Consider the following 16,895-nt stretch of genomic DNA (forward strand, 5'->3'; position numbering starts at 1 on the left):
CTCCGCATTTAGTTCATCTCGGAAAGACTCCAGAAAGTACTGCTCATAAAATGTTGCCTGAAATTGCTCTCATGTAATGGATGTTAGGTTTCTGGGCATATTGTTAGGATAATAATTTGAATAATTAAATACGCAACCAAAAAGTAATAAATAACATACGATATATTATCCCGATTATATCCGGTTTGTTATAGTTAATAAAGCAACAAATAAAGTTGGTGAAGAGATTAATTTACTTGAATCCGTAGCCATGCATGTGCCGCTTGATTAAATCATCCACAAGCCCGCGATCTTCCACTTCATTATTGATTGCGTGAAGCTCCCAAGTATTGAGCCTCTAAGAGTATCCATACTGATAAATAGCAACGGAAGATTGAATCATTGCTTTAAATGTGCAAGTAAGATCTTCACTTGGATCAATGGGTTGAAAGGCATAAAGGTGTTTTTCTGCCTAGGGTTTTTCACTCTTTTCTTTGAAGGATAAAACTGATTACATTTAGCATATGAGAGAAAACACAAGGTGTATTTTATACACACCCTGTGAGACAATGATTTTCTAGGTCCAAAGTAAGGCTAATCCGAATGCAGTTACCTCAGAAGTTTGGTTATGGACTCACCAGCTCCGAGTGGAGCTATATTGGATGAAGTAGCAGTGCCCCCATCACTCTACTCCGGGGCACTAGCAAAAGTCCTCGCGACTTCGCTGGATGACCATGCTTATTCCGCAAGTCACGCGATCTGATCCAGATATGGCCATAACCAGATCCTATAATTCTTGGAGTTCTTACAACCTAAGGATTGACATGCGCTGCAAGTAATCACAACTCCTAAGAGGGTGCATTATCTACTTCTAGATATCCTCTAGGATTCTCCGGCTTAGAACGAGGATTTTATCCTAAAAATGTATCTCTTCCCACGGTAATAAATACACCCACCTAGAGTTCATCTATGGTAACGCAATCTAAACACTTGAATTCTCTTACCCACTGCTTGAGTCTAAAATTATTTACTAACTTGACTGTCAGAGAGCTTTTGGTTGGCACCCCTCTCCCACCAGTCTTAAGCTTGCTCACGGTTATTTACTGCTTTGCAGGTTGCTTAGGTTTATTCGGATTTACGATATACCACTGTTTACAAAGGTTTACGAATTTGGTTCCAACACACCCTATGCTGCACCATAGTAAGGTTTTGACTTTATGGGCTTTGTCCCATGCGCCGAACTCTTCTTCGCTTGTCCTCTTGGGCTTGTAAGTTGGATCCATTTTAACTAAATAAAGCCCAAAGCCTATTTAATTAAAACATGTCTAATAGGATTAAATAATTAAATTCAATATAATTAACAATTAGTTATATCTAATCATCATCCTGGTTAACGTTGCTAGAACTACCATATGTGTGTGGCCTTATGGGTTCTAACTAAAGCCGGCAATGAAATTTATTAATGAATTAATTAACACAACAAACCATGAGACCTACCAGCATTTCATGGTTACTTGTATTAGTAGAAGTATATGTGAAGCAAACGTGATGTTTTGAACCTTGATTGTAGTTACAATTCAATTTGGTTTTTCTATCATCAATATCCGATCAAGATTTATGTGATATGGAATAATGTCAAGTCACATATAAATATATATAATCACCATGACACATCTCATATTGATTTGGTTCTTACAAACATAGCTTGACCAACAATTACTTTGGCCAAAGATTTCTGAGATGGATCTTCAATTGGCTTCAAAGGATGTCTCTTTTTATTTGTTCGATTATTAGAATGATAGATTCCTTATTATGCATTCATCTATCTCCATACTCATACATAAGAACCCGAGTATCACACTATCGGGCCCTACGAAGTAGTAAGGGCTTTGAGGTGAAATCAAAGTTCATATCTATAAACACAATATACTGAGGATGTCTCAGGTCTGAGAACTATTTGCAACTACAACTTAAAGCTTAGTACTATTTGACATGTGGTAAGTATCCATACATTTAGGCTTTTTTAGCGGTCCGTGTTTAATGTTTAGCGGTCAGTGTTTAATGAACTTGTTCAATTGACAAGCACTTGTATATCCACTACGTGTCAAACACACTTAGCACGTGGCCATGCAAACCTTAGGGTGATATACACCCACCTTTAATTTGTTGTATATTATCTTTACATTTGTTCACCTTTTGAGTACAACATGCCAAACACATTTTACACTCGTTTTTGTATCTATAAAATGAAAAACTGTTTTGCGATATTTTACCAAACATGCCCTTATTTTCAAAAATTCAAGTAAATAAAGAAAGTAATTAAATTTTGTACCTTTGTTTTTTCCAGTCTGCACTCCTCTTTAATTCGCATTGCTCAGATAGAATAAAAAATGGAAACAAAAAAATGACTGCAGAAGGAAGAGTGTAAAATTTAAAACGTATGCATAAGACCATTTGTATTCAATATGTGCATTTTTTTATCATACGCTGTTGACAGCGGAAGACAATAAAAATATATGGCTTAATTTTCATGTATTGCATAACTTGGTATATAAGTACATACAATCTTTGTTCTTTAAGGAAACAATAAAGGACACAAATATATCCTTCCTAATAAAGGACTCTAATATTTACACAATATTTACATTACTATTTTCCTAAAGGTTGACTCACGCCAATCAAGACAACAGAGTAGTTAGGTAAATATGATATGTAGTGTTGGAAAAAAAAATAGATCATGCATGTGTGTTTTAGTCTACTCTTTATATTATCAATTGTTTTATGGTGGATCTTAACTTTTTTTTATAGTATCAAAGCAGATTGTCCCACTTATAAAGCTCAATGACCAAAAGTACTCCACCACACCCAATTGTATTGTTCACGTGTTAGGCTTGAAATCTCGTCACACGTGACGATATGATGAGAGTTTTAAAACCACATTGAGAAAAGAGAGGACTTTGCATTTGTTAATAAGTAGTTGGACTCTCCTATATTACCAATTGATTTTATGTAGAACCTCAACTTTATTCATGTTGTATTATTTGGAACATTATTATATATTAATTTTCCACTTTGAGAAACTTGAATTTTTCCAACCCTTATTCATGTGATGAGCAAGATATTATTTATAATTAGAGTACATTGTCAGCATGCATGCATGTTAATTACATTTCCTTAATACGTATAGAAGTTAAAATAATTGTGTTGCAAACGGAGATTATGACTTATCCATCTTTTTCAATGCGTGAGGCTTGGGCTAAAGCTGATAGGCACAAAGATACCTAATCTTTTAAACCAGCTTCTCTAGAAATGGAAGATAGAGCAGTGTAATTCAATAGCTTTTGAGCATACATATGCCCCCCCTGAACATTTATGAAAACACAAAGATCTTTTAGCTAAGCAGATTAAAAGGTTTTTTTTTTATTTTTTTTATAGACATGTTCACACAGAAATACTTCTCCTGAGTTTGTAGTTTTTTATTTTTTTTTATTTTTATTTTTTTGGAAAACCTGAGTTTCTAGTTTCTACCACCAAATTAACTTTAAAAAAATGGAGATAAGTGACCAATGATTCACTGCTTCGAATGAAACGTCACCCCTACCAATCAGCTGACACAACACCCTCATCCTATCTTATCCTATCCAACTAGAATACTGTCTCAGCACCTGTTGACTCGACTAATTATACAGTTTACATGCAGAAACAAACAAACGTATCTTAATACGATCATGGTACTTGACTCAGGTAGCCAGCTACAAGTTTTGGAATGTTGTTCAGAAGAAAGATCCGTAAACCCAATTCCGAAGATCTGAAAATTTTAATACAAACAAAATATGTAACATCGCTGCATGAACCCATTTACCCACGTACATCATGAACCCATTTACCCACGTACATCCTCTTTGGCTGATTGCTTTGTCCAAAAGATCCTGTGATCAGAAATCACCAATTCAGCTCCAACTTGTGATCAGACTTGACTACTTACAGTTGTGGGTTTGATATTTCCTTTTGACAACAAATGAGTTTTTTTTTTTCATAAACGATAGGTTGTTTTATTCATAATCAAATACGAATGGATACATTCACATGAGTGACAGGAATATTGAAAAGCCAAATTATTTTTCAAGATCATCCCACTCATACAAGCTCTGTTCTCTAAAGACAAACGTACGTAGCCATTGTATGTGCTGCTTTGTTACAATTGCAAGGAGCAAAACCAAACGCCATGTTTTGTAATGGGAAGCAACGACCTGAATGTCATGGATAATCCTTAAAAAAACTAGATTTTAATCCTTAAATAAGATGAAGTTTGGAAAAATGTCTTATACAAGATTAAAAATTAATTTTAGTCCCTAGACTCCATTTAATGCTAGCATATTAAATGTTTCGAAAAGATTTTTCGGTATACATGTTTTTGCATATTTTCTTATGTGCCACTAATTCATTACAATATATATTTAGATACGAACATTTCGGTACACTAGTTTATTATAATATATTTAGGTACGGAATGTTTTGGTACACTTATGTTTTTGCATATTTTCTTATGTGTCACTAATTCACTACAATACATTTAGGTACAGACATTTGGGTACACTAATTTAGTAAAATATATTATGATACGAACATTTAGGTACACTAATTAGACAAACTTAAATAAATATGATGAATTAAAATGTGTATAATAATAAATAATTTTAATTTTAATGTAATGACATTAAATAAGATATCTATTAAATATTAAAACAAAATTATAATATAAATTTGAATTAACTACACATTAAAGTACTAAAATCAATATCTAATGTAACACCAAATTTTTATTAAATTTTAATCTTCTTAAAGGATTAAAGTTCAAAAATTCCATACTAAATGTGCTGTGCTATGTTATCAAACCAAATGATCATTAGCAGATGTTTCATGTTTTATAAAAAAAAAATTTATATACAGACTGTACTCGCTAATAATAAATTCAATTCTCTAAAAGGAGTTTTCCTTTATTTTATTTTTTTTGGTGAATCCGCTATAGGGAGTAAGCTAGCATAAGATGTGTGAAATTTTGAAGCTGCACTAAACTCGGATGAGTGCAATTAAACGTATATATACTACAGTCAAGTGTTCATGCAACCTAAGACATGTTTCCTTGAAATAAATGATTACCAACAAATTAAATTTTGATCTGTTAGGGCTTACATGGCGCACATTAAGGATCCCACAAACTGCACTTGTGGGAAAGAGATCCTCTCAGGATCTCTTCCACCAAAGTCACCAGATTAAGTGATTCGAAGCCTTGAAATTTGATCAAACGGCTAAAGTTATTATAACTTTTAAAGAGACCCCTATTTTTAGCTGTTGGATCAAATTTCAAGGACTCGGATCATTTGATCCGGTGACCTTGGTGGAAGAGATCTGAAGGGATCTCTTTCCCACTTATGGCATGCGACTCATCAAAATTAGATGAGTTGTCTAATGACACGTGTCAACTTCATCCAATAAATCAAATTAAATACAAAATGGGACAAAATAACTCTAGTTTGATCAAACTGTATCAATTAGAGTTTAATTTCCTAAATAAAAGATTCTGAATTAATTAAAAGCCAAATTAAATAATTGATTCCAATTAAATTAAATCAGAAAAACAATCCCACAAATCAAGTACCCAATCTTTGCCTATAAATACTAGGCTCACTTTCAAGAGCTGAACTGGGGAAGAAACGAAGCGAGCTTAAGCTGTTGGAGAAACCAGAAAGCTCTCAGGCCGAGGCAAATACCAAAATACCCAAACATTTTTGTGTTTTTCTTTAAGCTCGTGGAGAATCAACAAGTACAACAAACACATGTCAGATCATCCAACACCAAAGCTGAAAACCACCCACCTCGTGACACTAATCGTTGTCCACAGTTGTTCAAGATGAAGCCCCGATGAACCTTAAAGATTAACTCACAAGCCTGATTCAAGATCAAGTGTTCATCACCCTTGAATCAAATCAGAGAAATATTCTTATAAAGAATAAACCACAAATATTGTGCCCTTACAAATTCATTAATTCAAATATTATTTTGTATGCATGTTCTTCTGTTATTTGTTGCAAAAATATCGAACTTACAGCAACGTAAATGTTAACATTTGAATTTTACAATTGATTGGTTCTATTACCACTTAACGATTTGCGTGGTTTTGAGCTTTGAAATTTTGGAAGTTGCTCAAGTGTAAGATAAAAGTTGCATGCAAGTTAAAGAAAAGAAAAGGATCTCAAAATGTTGTAAATGATAGATTAGGAAAAGCACTATAGAGTATTACAACGATTTTTTTTGAACTATCTGAACCGTTTACATTTCAAATTCAAAACCATTAAGATTTTCATTTGTAGTTAATAAAATGGTTATTATTCAAAACTATTAGATAAATTCAAAACCATTAAGATTTTCATTTGTAGTTAATAAAATGGTTATCATTCAATCCGATGGTCACATAGTTTCGGATTTGGATGAATTTTGGTAGACATGACCTTTGAGGGATGGACCAAAAACATAAACGGTTGGATCATTATAAAAAGTTACACAATGAGCCTTATAAAATATGTGTCAAAAAATGAGTGTTCCCAATCCTAACACACACACACACGCATATCTATATCTATATCTATATATATATATATATTGTCTCTTGAGATTCTTCTTTTGTGTTTGCAAAAGGGGACGAATCATGCCTGACTTTTCCTTTTGGCTTTATAGATTCGCCAACTGGCTTGAGGGTTCACTCCATTATCCTCCACTACTATTTATAGGCAAAGCACCCCAGCCATTTCTTGCACAGATACCATCCTTCTTGCTTACCCTATCCAATTATCTTAAGCTACATATATACGTACTTTTCCTTCTTCTCCTTTTAATATCTGAATGTATTTACAGAGCCTTTGAAACATTCACTATATTCATTACTTAGAATTAGGTATAATATTCAAGGTAACGATTAATTAATGGCTTCAAGCTCCCTTAGAAAACACAATTCCAGCTCTTCATGGACACCAAAACAGAACAAGCTGTTTGAAAAAGCACTGGCCGTGTACGACAAAGAGACCCCGGAGCGGTGGCAAAATGTGGCCAAAGCTGTAGGTGGCAATAAAACAGCGGAAGAAGTGAAGAAACACTATGACATCCTTCTAGAAGATCTCAGGCAAATTGAGTCCGGACGGGTTCCTATTCCCAACTACAAGTCCTCCATTGGAAGCAGCACCAGCAGCATCAATGTTGATGAAGAAGAAAGGTATACCGTGATCCTCTATATAACTTTAATTAATTATCGTACATGCAATTCTTGTTTACAATTTAAGTATTACAGGACACCTACTTAGAAGTAATGCTAAATTAGTGAAGTGACTACATGCTTTGTAGCACATGACCACACCACTTTTGATCGCATTCAGTTGTCTACATACACGGCTGGTTCTCGGAAATGGCTCATGTGTTTGGGCAATTTTTAAGAGACTACTACTTTAAAAGTTCTTATATATTCGTCAGAGATTTTAGTTTCTATTAACATCTATATAGTTCTTTTGAAAACCAAACATTGCTTGCTTATTTTACAGGCTTCTCAAGTATCTTAAGCTGCAGTAAAGTCCAAGTCAGTTCAACCTTTTCATGAAAAGGTTTTACTACATATATCGAGGATAGAGGATATATGCCTCTTTAATTTTATGTTCAACTCTCTCTCTCTCTCCATCTTAATTGATGTCAGTGTTGCTGCATGCATCCTCCTGGTGAGGAAATCTTATTTTCTCAAACTAGAAGTAAACGCAAGTGTCTCCTTCACCTGCATCCTCATGGTTCATGGACTATACTCACGAGTGCGATATTAAATTATTCTTAAGTTATTGTAATCACTTAGTCCAAAAATAAAAAAAAAAACAAACTCTAATTAAATTCTAAAAGAAAAGAAAGGCAAAAGTTTGAGAGAAGATGAGAAGAATAACCGAGAAAAGTGCGCAGTATGAATTTTTAACAATTCCTGACAATCAAATTAAATCTTTCCAACCATCTCTTATTTCTTACACAGGCATTAAAGCCGCCATTAATGTGTAAAGAAGCAAGGGACTAGCATTTATTCTTAATGTGCATTTTCTAACAAAGAAGCGAGAAATTTCTTGAGCTGCCTGTTGTAAAAAGGGGTCGCTCCAGTTGAACAAAAAACATGCCTTCTTTATAGACAGTACCGTTGTGCCAGTTCCTAATTGCCTGCAGTTAATCATCACAGCTAATGTTAATTATCAACTCTAAAATAATTTTTTGGCTATTATAAAGCCAATGATTTCAGCCATTTATTATTTTGTATTAAAGTTGAACCAGTTACCAATCTGAAGAAACCATGTATTCAACCGAATCCAGAAAGTAATTAATTATGCATACTTTTTGAGGTCGCTGGCTGTTTCCATGGTGAAAACCTTGTCATTCTGTCCCCACAAAAGATATACTTCTGCAAGAACGTGCTCAGTCAAACTGCATACGCAAGTGTCCTATTTCTTTTGTAAATATTAGCTCTATGAATCTATTTTCAGAGATGAACTTACATTAGTCAGACTAAACAACTTATCCAACATTTTATCCGCTCTACAACTTATCCAACATTTTATCCGCCCTTGTGTCAAAGGCACAAGTGAAAAGATTAACAACGTCAAACCTGTGGGTAGGCAGGAATTGTATAGTCCTTTTCATCAACGACCAATGCCTCTAAGAGTTCTTTCTTCTCCTTTATGGGATCCAATTTCCTAGTGAATAGGGTGTTGGGCTTCCACCCATGTGACCTAAGTTCGAAAGTCCGCCATTCCCTAAATTATTGTAATAGATTCAAACCATTCTCCTCCCCTTAATAATTAAAATTAAAACAAAAAAAATATGTTCTCAAACGTCGACTGCCACAACTCATGCGTATGCATTGGATGGACTGTTTTATTAAAACCAGTAAATCATCATTTAACTTTATTTTACATTTTTAATAGAATGATATATCTACACTAGGATAAAAGGATTTGGATAAGTAATATGCTTACATTAAATTGAAGTTTTGCTTCAATTCAGCGTTGTTATTCCACCCACCTGTCTTATTTTCTCACACACCTTATAACTAAAATGATAGATAACACTTCAACACTAGCAATCCCACACATTATATAAACATGTGTTTGGGAGAAACAAATGAAAGAGAAGGAAGTTGGAGAATAATGTACAAAACAAAATAAATTCATTTTAACAGTTCGAATATGAAATTTGCAGGTCATGATTTTTTAGGGCCAAAGTAAGACGGGTCACAACACGTATATCTCAGAAGTCCAGTCATGGCTCAATAGCTCTGATAAGACTGAGGTGCACAAATGGACCAGGGATGCCACCATCGTCCTCTGTTCTAGAAAGGTAGGCAAAATTCGCCAATTTCATTGAGATTGTCCATTGTTGTTCTGCAAGATACATAAACCTGATATGATAAAGGTTCCTACATTTTGGAGATTCAAACTGTAAACACGAATTTTCTTCAATAAATAACACAAGAATACGTGTACAAAATAAATGTTTTGTATTAATGTAAATGTAGGGTTGCAATATCAGTACAAACTTGAATCCGCTGATTCGATATCCGAGGTGAAAAATTTGTGTGTTGTTGATCCGTGGGTTGCAATGACTTGATCCCAAATGAATGAACGCCTCAAGATTTTGACTTGTGGTGATGGAAGAACCGGCATGTGTAGGGGTGCTTGGTAGTTCTTCAAAAGAATGATGAAGAATGTAGAGAGTTTTCTGAATCTTCTGAATGTTTGGGAATTTGGGAGTTTGGGCTTGAGAGCTTCAGTATCTAGGTGTGAGAATGATTTTTTGACCTTCTTTCTTTGTCTTGGAGCCTCGTACTTATAGGCTCTCAAAGCCTGTCCTACGAATGGATTTGGCCTTGATTATGGACTTGATTAATTGACAAGAGAACCAAGACTTGATTTGTCGCTTAGTTGATGATTTGACTCCATCAATTAATATTTGATTTAAGAAAATAAAAATCAAATGAATCAATCTTTCCCAATTTGGCATTTTCATTTGAATTCAATTTAAATTAAAATCAAATCATTCTTTTTTGCCAAGTGTTGACACGTGTCCCTCTTGATGACTCGTCCATTTTTTTTATGAGTCACATGCCATTTGTACAATTTGTGAGACACATGATGCATGCCACGTAAGCTCAGACATGTCCAAATTTAATATGTTGGCAAACATTTATTTTCACCCAAATTTACATGTCTACACAACAATCTAGAAATTGGCGTGCGTCGTAAATAATTACACTCCTAAATGAAGCAATGTCTATCTTTAGTTATCTTTTAAGGATTCTACTAGTTTAATACGGATCCATATCCTTAAAGGTCTCTCTCTACTAGTATATATACACCCATCTAGGGTTCATTTCGGGTAATGCCATTATCACATACTCTATTTTCTTACCCACTATTTGAATCTCATATATTGCATACTACCTTGACTGTCGGAGAGCCTTTGGCCAGTACCCCACCGATGTCAAGGTTATCTTACTTGTGTTTGCTCTTTTACAAGTAATCAAATTTGTGCATCTCCTCCACATGAGGTGGTGTGCGAATTTGGTTCTAAAAACTGGTTCTTTCATTGAGAATGAACACATTTCCCTCAGCCAAATCACTGTACCACGCCATGCCAACAAACTTCAAAAGGCTTCAAGGGCCTCTGTCACACCCCGACCTGTGAATGAAGACTATTCACGAGCTACGGTGTGAACCATATCTTAGCTATAGAAATAAATTCTACAACCAAAATATGGTGGAAAATAACCCTAGCTCATGAATAGTCTTTATTCGTGGGTCGGGGCATGATAGCCTCTTGAACAAAGGAACGGTCAAAACTCATCAACCTCTAAAGACGTGTGAAAGCCCTAGAGGACACCGTCTTTAGGAGACACTAATTATGGCAACGTCCGTTTAGACCCCAGTGAAAATTTCTTTTCTGAACCCCCACACAAAGTGCCATCGTCTGACTCCCAAAAGATCTCTCAAGAAGCCCAAGAGTGGTCGAAAATCATCTCAAGACCGAGATTTGATGAAGAAACAAATCATCAGCGTCAACAAGAACATTTGGGTACTACCATAAAGGAGAGAAATGTGGCATGCAAAAAAACCAAAGATGGTGGCTTCCTTCAGCAAACCTTTTCCAATCCACTCCAACATATTAATGTTCTCCAATAGCCCGCACGTCACGGGATAAAAAGGAAATCAAGAGAGATCAAGTTGCAGCCATTGCTACACTGTAGAAAGTTTGAATATGATCTGAAAAGGAGAGCGGAGCTCTGCATCTCCATTGGACGAGTCCGCATAGCCCCCATAGTTTGGGGGCCAAGAAACAAGCTAGAAAAGATTCGACATGGACCTTGACCCCCTGAATGACAGTATTCTAAAATCCAAGGTAGACGAGGATGTTGTTTACATAAGTCTAGATCCGGACCAACCAGAACGCAAGGCTAGAATCTGATCAAAACTATTAGATCGATAAAAAAAAAATGTTCACTGCTTTCTTGCGGGCGAACAAAGATGTGTTTGCAAATAGTAAAGTAACGGCTAAGTGGCTTACAACTCAGTTGGTTAAAACCATTCGTTCTTACAAACAGATCCTATGTTCAAATCTCCCTCCTCATTTTTTAGATGAGTTTAGTGTAGATTATCCTATCGCTAATAAAAAAATTGTAAACTGCTAATAAAGAAAATTTTGAAGGAAAAAAGAAAAATAAATAAGTAAATAAAAGCAAGAAAATTTTAGGAGTATAAAGTTCATATCCATGCAGTCGGGAGCTCATTGTGCCCATAACTAAATGGTTATATCAATATGTCGGACTTGGTGGATATTCCACACTTTGAGCTTTCTTTTTCCCAACACCAATCGAGAATTATTTTGTTCCTTTTCTATGAATGAAATTGTACATCCTAATGACAAATAATTTATAAATTAGAACCTAGACTTCATTCATTCTAAATAATTGAGGGCCTGATATTCCTTGATTTTAATTGCATAGACAACAAAAACTATTTTTTTGTGAAGGTCTCTAGGCATACGCACTGAGCATGGCTCAGCCGTACAACAAAATATTTGGTTTTATTTTGTTCTCAAGTCTTGATTAAAGGTAGATGACAAATGATTGAGACAAATTGACATTTCTCCCATGATTAATTTTGTATTCGATGGATCTAACACACTTCGAGATTTCAAAATTGGTTTTATTTTGTTCTCAAGTCTTGATTAAAGGTAGATGACAAATGATTGAGACAAATTGACATTTCTCCCATGATTAATTTTGTATTCGATGGATCTGACACACTTTGAGATTTCAAACTTATTCTTGCTAATGAAAATCATTTGATTCCATTATTAGTGGTTGAGTTTCACCTCCCACATTTTTGGACTTAGCAAGACATTATTGGTTGAGTTATCTCCCCATGGGTTGTTCTTTTATTTTATTTTATTTTCAGCACTTTTATTATGTTTATTACATTTTCGTATATTATTATGAATGCATTAATTCAATATCTTCTATTTGAGAAACTCCTACTTTCTTTAATGTGTTATCAGGGCCAATTTTCGCCTAGTGCAAGCAGGGCCCAGGTTCAGGGCCCAAAATTAGAAGAGGCACCTAATTTTATTTATTTTATTTTTATTATTATTATATTTTTACATATGTATAGATATTAAAAAAAATTAATTAATTTTGGTATAGTGAACTCGTGAATTCGACTCTCCATTCTTCATCAACGCTTCGAAATCTCTGTGGTCTTTAGTATGCATTCCAAGGACCAAATTCCAAGCCTTCTATTAATTCAATGATCATAAGTGCATAATCATAATTCAATTCTTAAAGAACCCAGTACCCAAAATTTCAATTGAAGCAATATTTCAATTCTCAACCAAATTAGCTTCGAATTCCAGAATTTTGAATTAATTTCCTTATTTTCCTGCTTGAGTTGTGCCTTTGAGTCTCCGTCATCTCGTGACGCCGTCCTCCATCCACTGCACATCCTGAGGTTTTCCAGTTCTCGTCCCACCAGTCCAGTCATCATAGCAGATGGCCTAGAAGCAAATTTGAGGGTTGAGGCGCTGAGCAGAGACCTAGTCCCACTTTGACTCCCATTTAGGTGGTTGGGCCAGAGTGATAGAGCCCAGTTTTCATTCGGTTTTTCAATTGATTTTCGTTTAGTTTTTCTTAAATTTTTATTCAACTTAATTTTGCTTTTTACAAATTAGTTTTAATTTCAGGATTACAAAAGCCGCAAAGTACGAAAAACGTGTACTATATTGAGACTGCAAAAGTAGCAAAGTTTGAGTGGCGACTGGCAAGTAAGTAATTTTTATAACATATGTTGAAACTTTAACTGATGTTGTAGGCATAATTTACTGAACAATTATGGAGGCCTTAGAGAGTGAGGTGCGTACATAGAGAGAAAGAGAGAGATGTGTAATTGTAAGGTGTGTTCTATTCCACCCCCTAATAGGATTACAACTCTAATAGGATAATATCTAACCCTACACAATATTCCAAGATATCCCTAGATACACAAGGATTTATACAATCAAATTCATAATCTAATAGGACTGCAACCCTCCCCCTTAAGTGTGTAAATACTCAACGAAATGACGCATTAAGCCTTAAGCGATAAAGTAAGTATAGTTGATAAAGTCGTCGACACAATGAGCAGATGTGAGTCTCAAAACAACGGAAGAATGCATAAAAGTAAAACTCACAAAACCTCTCTATGGTAAAACCCAAGGTGGGAGAAAAACCCATAGACTAAGGAGAAAAGTAAGAAGTTGCATTAAGTCAAAACTATATGTCTTCTGGATGCAAGTAGAAGAGCTCACAAGGGTATGATCAGCCCAGGATGGATGCCTCATCAAAACCTAGTTAGGTAGCAAAAACTAGTGGGAAAAATGCTCATAATCGTAAGGAAAAGTACATTAAGATTAAGTGAGTATACTTCTGGATATTCCCCCTGAGTTTAACAAAACTTCTAAATCAGAACTACAAGCATTTGCATATGAATAGTTAGGCATACCAATTCCTCAGATAAGCTTCTAGGAGGTTAACTTCGGTAATGATGTCATGTGGAGGTCGGCAAGGTTGTTTGGGATCGGTTTATATGATTTCAATCTTCTGATGCTTTGCTGATGTGATATAGATGCAATATGTCTTGGTGTTGACTTTGTTGATGTATCATGTCTTGGTTGGGTGCATACATGTGGCATAATCTTCATGGAACGTCGTCGGGACTCAGCGATGGATGAAAAACAGCAAGTACTTCAAATATGCTCATTAAGAGATCTCAACCATGTCTCACATGTAGCGTAGTGAAGTGAGGTGAAGCTTGGAACTATTCGAAGGTTTTGCAACTAAGGTCATATCGTGGACCTCCAAGATATTGCAATATCCCTAACGGTAAGGACATAACCATTCAGGGATTTTCCTTGTGCGGGTTTGATAAGTAACCATCGTCAGCATAACAAATAAGGCAAACATCATTCTGAGGATCAGATGGGTCGAATATGCTCAAGATGCGTTGGGATTTGCCCAAATCTGTACTACCTTTCAGGGTAGTGGAAAAACATCTTTAATACCAATTCAGTGGTTATGTGTATGAGCAATGCTGCATTTTTACCAATAGATCAACAGCGAATGAGATGTCATATCTAACGCAATGAGCTGAGTACAACAAAGCGCAAAGTTAAACTTAGATATAGAATTTCGGATTCCATAACCTCTTCAAGGGTCTCATTTGCACATAGCGTATGGAAGATCATAGGTATACTCGAAGGTAACACCATTGGGGTGTAGTTCGTCTCGCAGACCAAAGTACCGTCAAAACAACGCTTGAACTTTAGGTTAAGGCGTAAACGAGTTTCCTAAGATCCTTCATCTCAAATTTTGTCTTCAGGTGCGAGACAATTTTCTCAAGCTCTTCTAGAGTCTTTGTAAGATTCATGTCACCGACATAAACTGCAACTCTAGCAATTCGGAATAAGACTTCATAATTTAACACGGAAGAAATAATTCATATCCCTAATTGATAAAATAATCACTTAGATAGGTATACCATATCCGTCGGATTGCATCAATCCGTAAGTGAACGCCTCAAACAAGTTGAGAAGGTGTTCCGTGGTTTGGAATTATTTGAGTCAGTCTATGTAATTCTTCGAGAACTTTCATGTATATCTTCGTATCAATATCCTCATGGAGAAGCACTAACCATATTTCATAATGCTACAATCAATCATAGGACGTTTAAAAGAAACCTTGCGCTGTAAGGCATGCATCATATCACACTATTTCATTCATCTCATTACGCTTCCTTTCCCACTAGTAATACAACAAGGTTACCTTGGGCAGTGTAGGAACGATAAGTCTCAACACACCTTGGTAAGGAATTTAACCTAGATTGTAATTTTAGTTGTCCAATCAGTTATACGTTGTCACTAATCAACGGAACACTGTTCAATATCGTCGTTTTCATTTAAGTTAGTAGCTACCATATAAGTGAAAACATCATCAATGATAATCTCATTCCAATTCCATTAACTCATCCAAGAACTTCAAGTCTTGGGAGTAATCCAAATTAATCTCATGAGATGGAAATGATTTGAGACACCGATCTGTTGTGCTTCAGGCCAAGATAGATTGATTGGTTATCTACCAATGTACCAGATTATTCAACAGGGGCAGCCAAACCATCCAACAGGGGCGACCAAACCGCCCAATAGGGATGGCACATCCTTCGGGGATGTTGACTTGATGTCTGTTAAGTACGTATATCCTTACAGACATGTTTGTAGCTGGTATATGATCTCGTCATTTTAGCTAGATCAAAGGAATGCGTCTAGCGCAACATTCTGAAGGCTAGAATTCATCACACTTGCCTATCACACTTGTGCGGCATGGGGATCGAGATGAGACATAGTGGGCAACGTCCACGCAAATTCGTGTCGTTCTACAAGAACGTTTACATTCTTATCTCCCTCTAATGGCAGAAAGACTATTTCATTAAACTGACAATCCGTAAATGAGTGGTAAAAAGATTGCTTGCAAGGGTTCTAAGATAGCTAGTGTGAAGGAGAATCATAATCGACAAAGATTCATATCTTTCTTTTGAGGACCAATGTTGGTACGTTGCGGCGTCGCAACTATGCACATGGAATGCACACCCAAATATGTAAGTATGAAACGTCAGGTTCATACCTAGTAACCAACTGTAACGTCAAATAGGTTGGGGGTAGCAATGGGCCTTAAGGCAAACCAACATAGCTGTGTACAGGATTGCATAGCCCTAGGCATGAACCAAAAGCTTGGTGTGTTCACCAAGGTTGTCGTGTTCCTAGTTGGAATGCAGCCCATTGGCCCCAAAGTAAAGCTTCAGGCTCATTTTTGGAGCTGGTGCAATGATATTCCACTCTAGTTTCTGCAGTGGTTTCATTTATAATCATTGTGCTCTCGATATCCTTAAAACTTAACGACGTTCTTCCGGAACGGGGAGAATACAAGGTCTCTTAAATGGTAAGTTAATACCATTCATGCAACAATGAGCGTGTCAATGCTCTTAATCAGGTTGGATAGACCTGAAGTTGTTGCTAGAGATATGATTTAGGCATAAAGTTAGTGTGCGTAGTATCGCATTCATGCCAACTAACTTTTCCACATTCGCACCTAATCACGTGTTTAATTGAATTCGGTCATATGTATATAAGAAACATGATTCAATTAACTCATATTCGAAGATAATATCAATAAGATTATCCATAACGAAAAACAAACACCAAACTTGAATCCAAGAACATGGAAAACTGTTCACAAAGTAAATGGTTTACTGAGGGGACTCGGC

At 35.7% G+C, this 16,895-nt stretch overlaps 1 protein-coding gene across 2 annotated transcripts; it reads left to right on the forward strand.

The window, feature by feature from the left end:
• The first annotated feature begins 6,762 nt into the window (after positions 1-6,762).
• LOC103966998 (protein RADIALIS-like 3) lies at positions 6,763-7,892 on the forward strand. 2 transcript variants are annotated; one of them, XM_048581121.1, is made up of 2 exons: positions 6,763-7,246; positions 7,322-7,561. In XM_048581121.1, the coding sequence occupies exons 1-2, from the start codon at positions 6,960-6,962 to the stop codon at positions 7,332-7,334; spliced, it is 300 nt and encodes a 99-aa protein (XP_048437078.1). In that variant the 5' UTR covers positions 6,763-6,959; the 3' UTR covers positions 7,335-7,561. The 2 variants fall into 2 exon arrangements, with proteins under 2 accessions (XP_048437078.1, XP_009378514.2); XM_009380239.3 differs by lacking the exon at positions 7,322-7,561 and adding an exon at positions 7,569-7,892 and having other exon boundaries at positions 6,770-7,246.
• Positions 7,893-16,895: the final 9,003 nt, after the last annotated feature.

This window comes from the organism of the source record quoted next, unplaced genomic scaffold (assembly GCF_019419815.1).
Source record: "Pyrus x bretschneideri cultivar Hongxiangsu unplaced genomic scaffold, Pyrus_bretschneideri_v1 Contig16, whole genome shotgun sequence".
Lineage (NCBI taxonomy): Eukaryota > Viridiplantae > Streptophyta > Magnoliopsida > Rosales > Rosaceae > Pyrus > Pyrus x bretschneideri.

What these genes read in the sequence shown, in the direction of transcription:
- LOC103966998 (XM_009380239.3), top strand. Translation starts at nt 6,960, where the DNA reads ATGGCTTCAAGCTCCCTTAGAAAACACAATTCCAGCTCTTCATGGACA. An exon ending in AATGTTGATGAAGAAGAAAG is followed by an intron (nt 7,247 to 7,568) that starts GTATACCGTGAT and finishes CTTATTTTACAG; the next exon opens with GCTTCTCAAGTATCTTAAGC.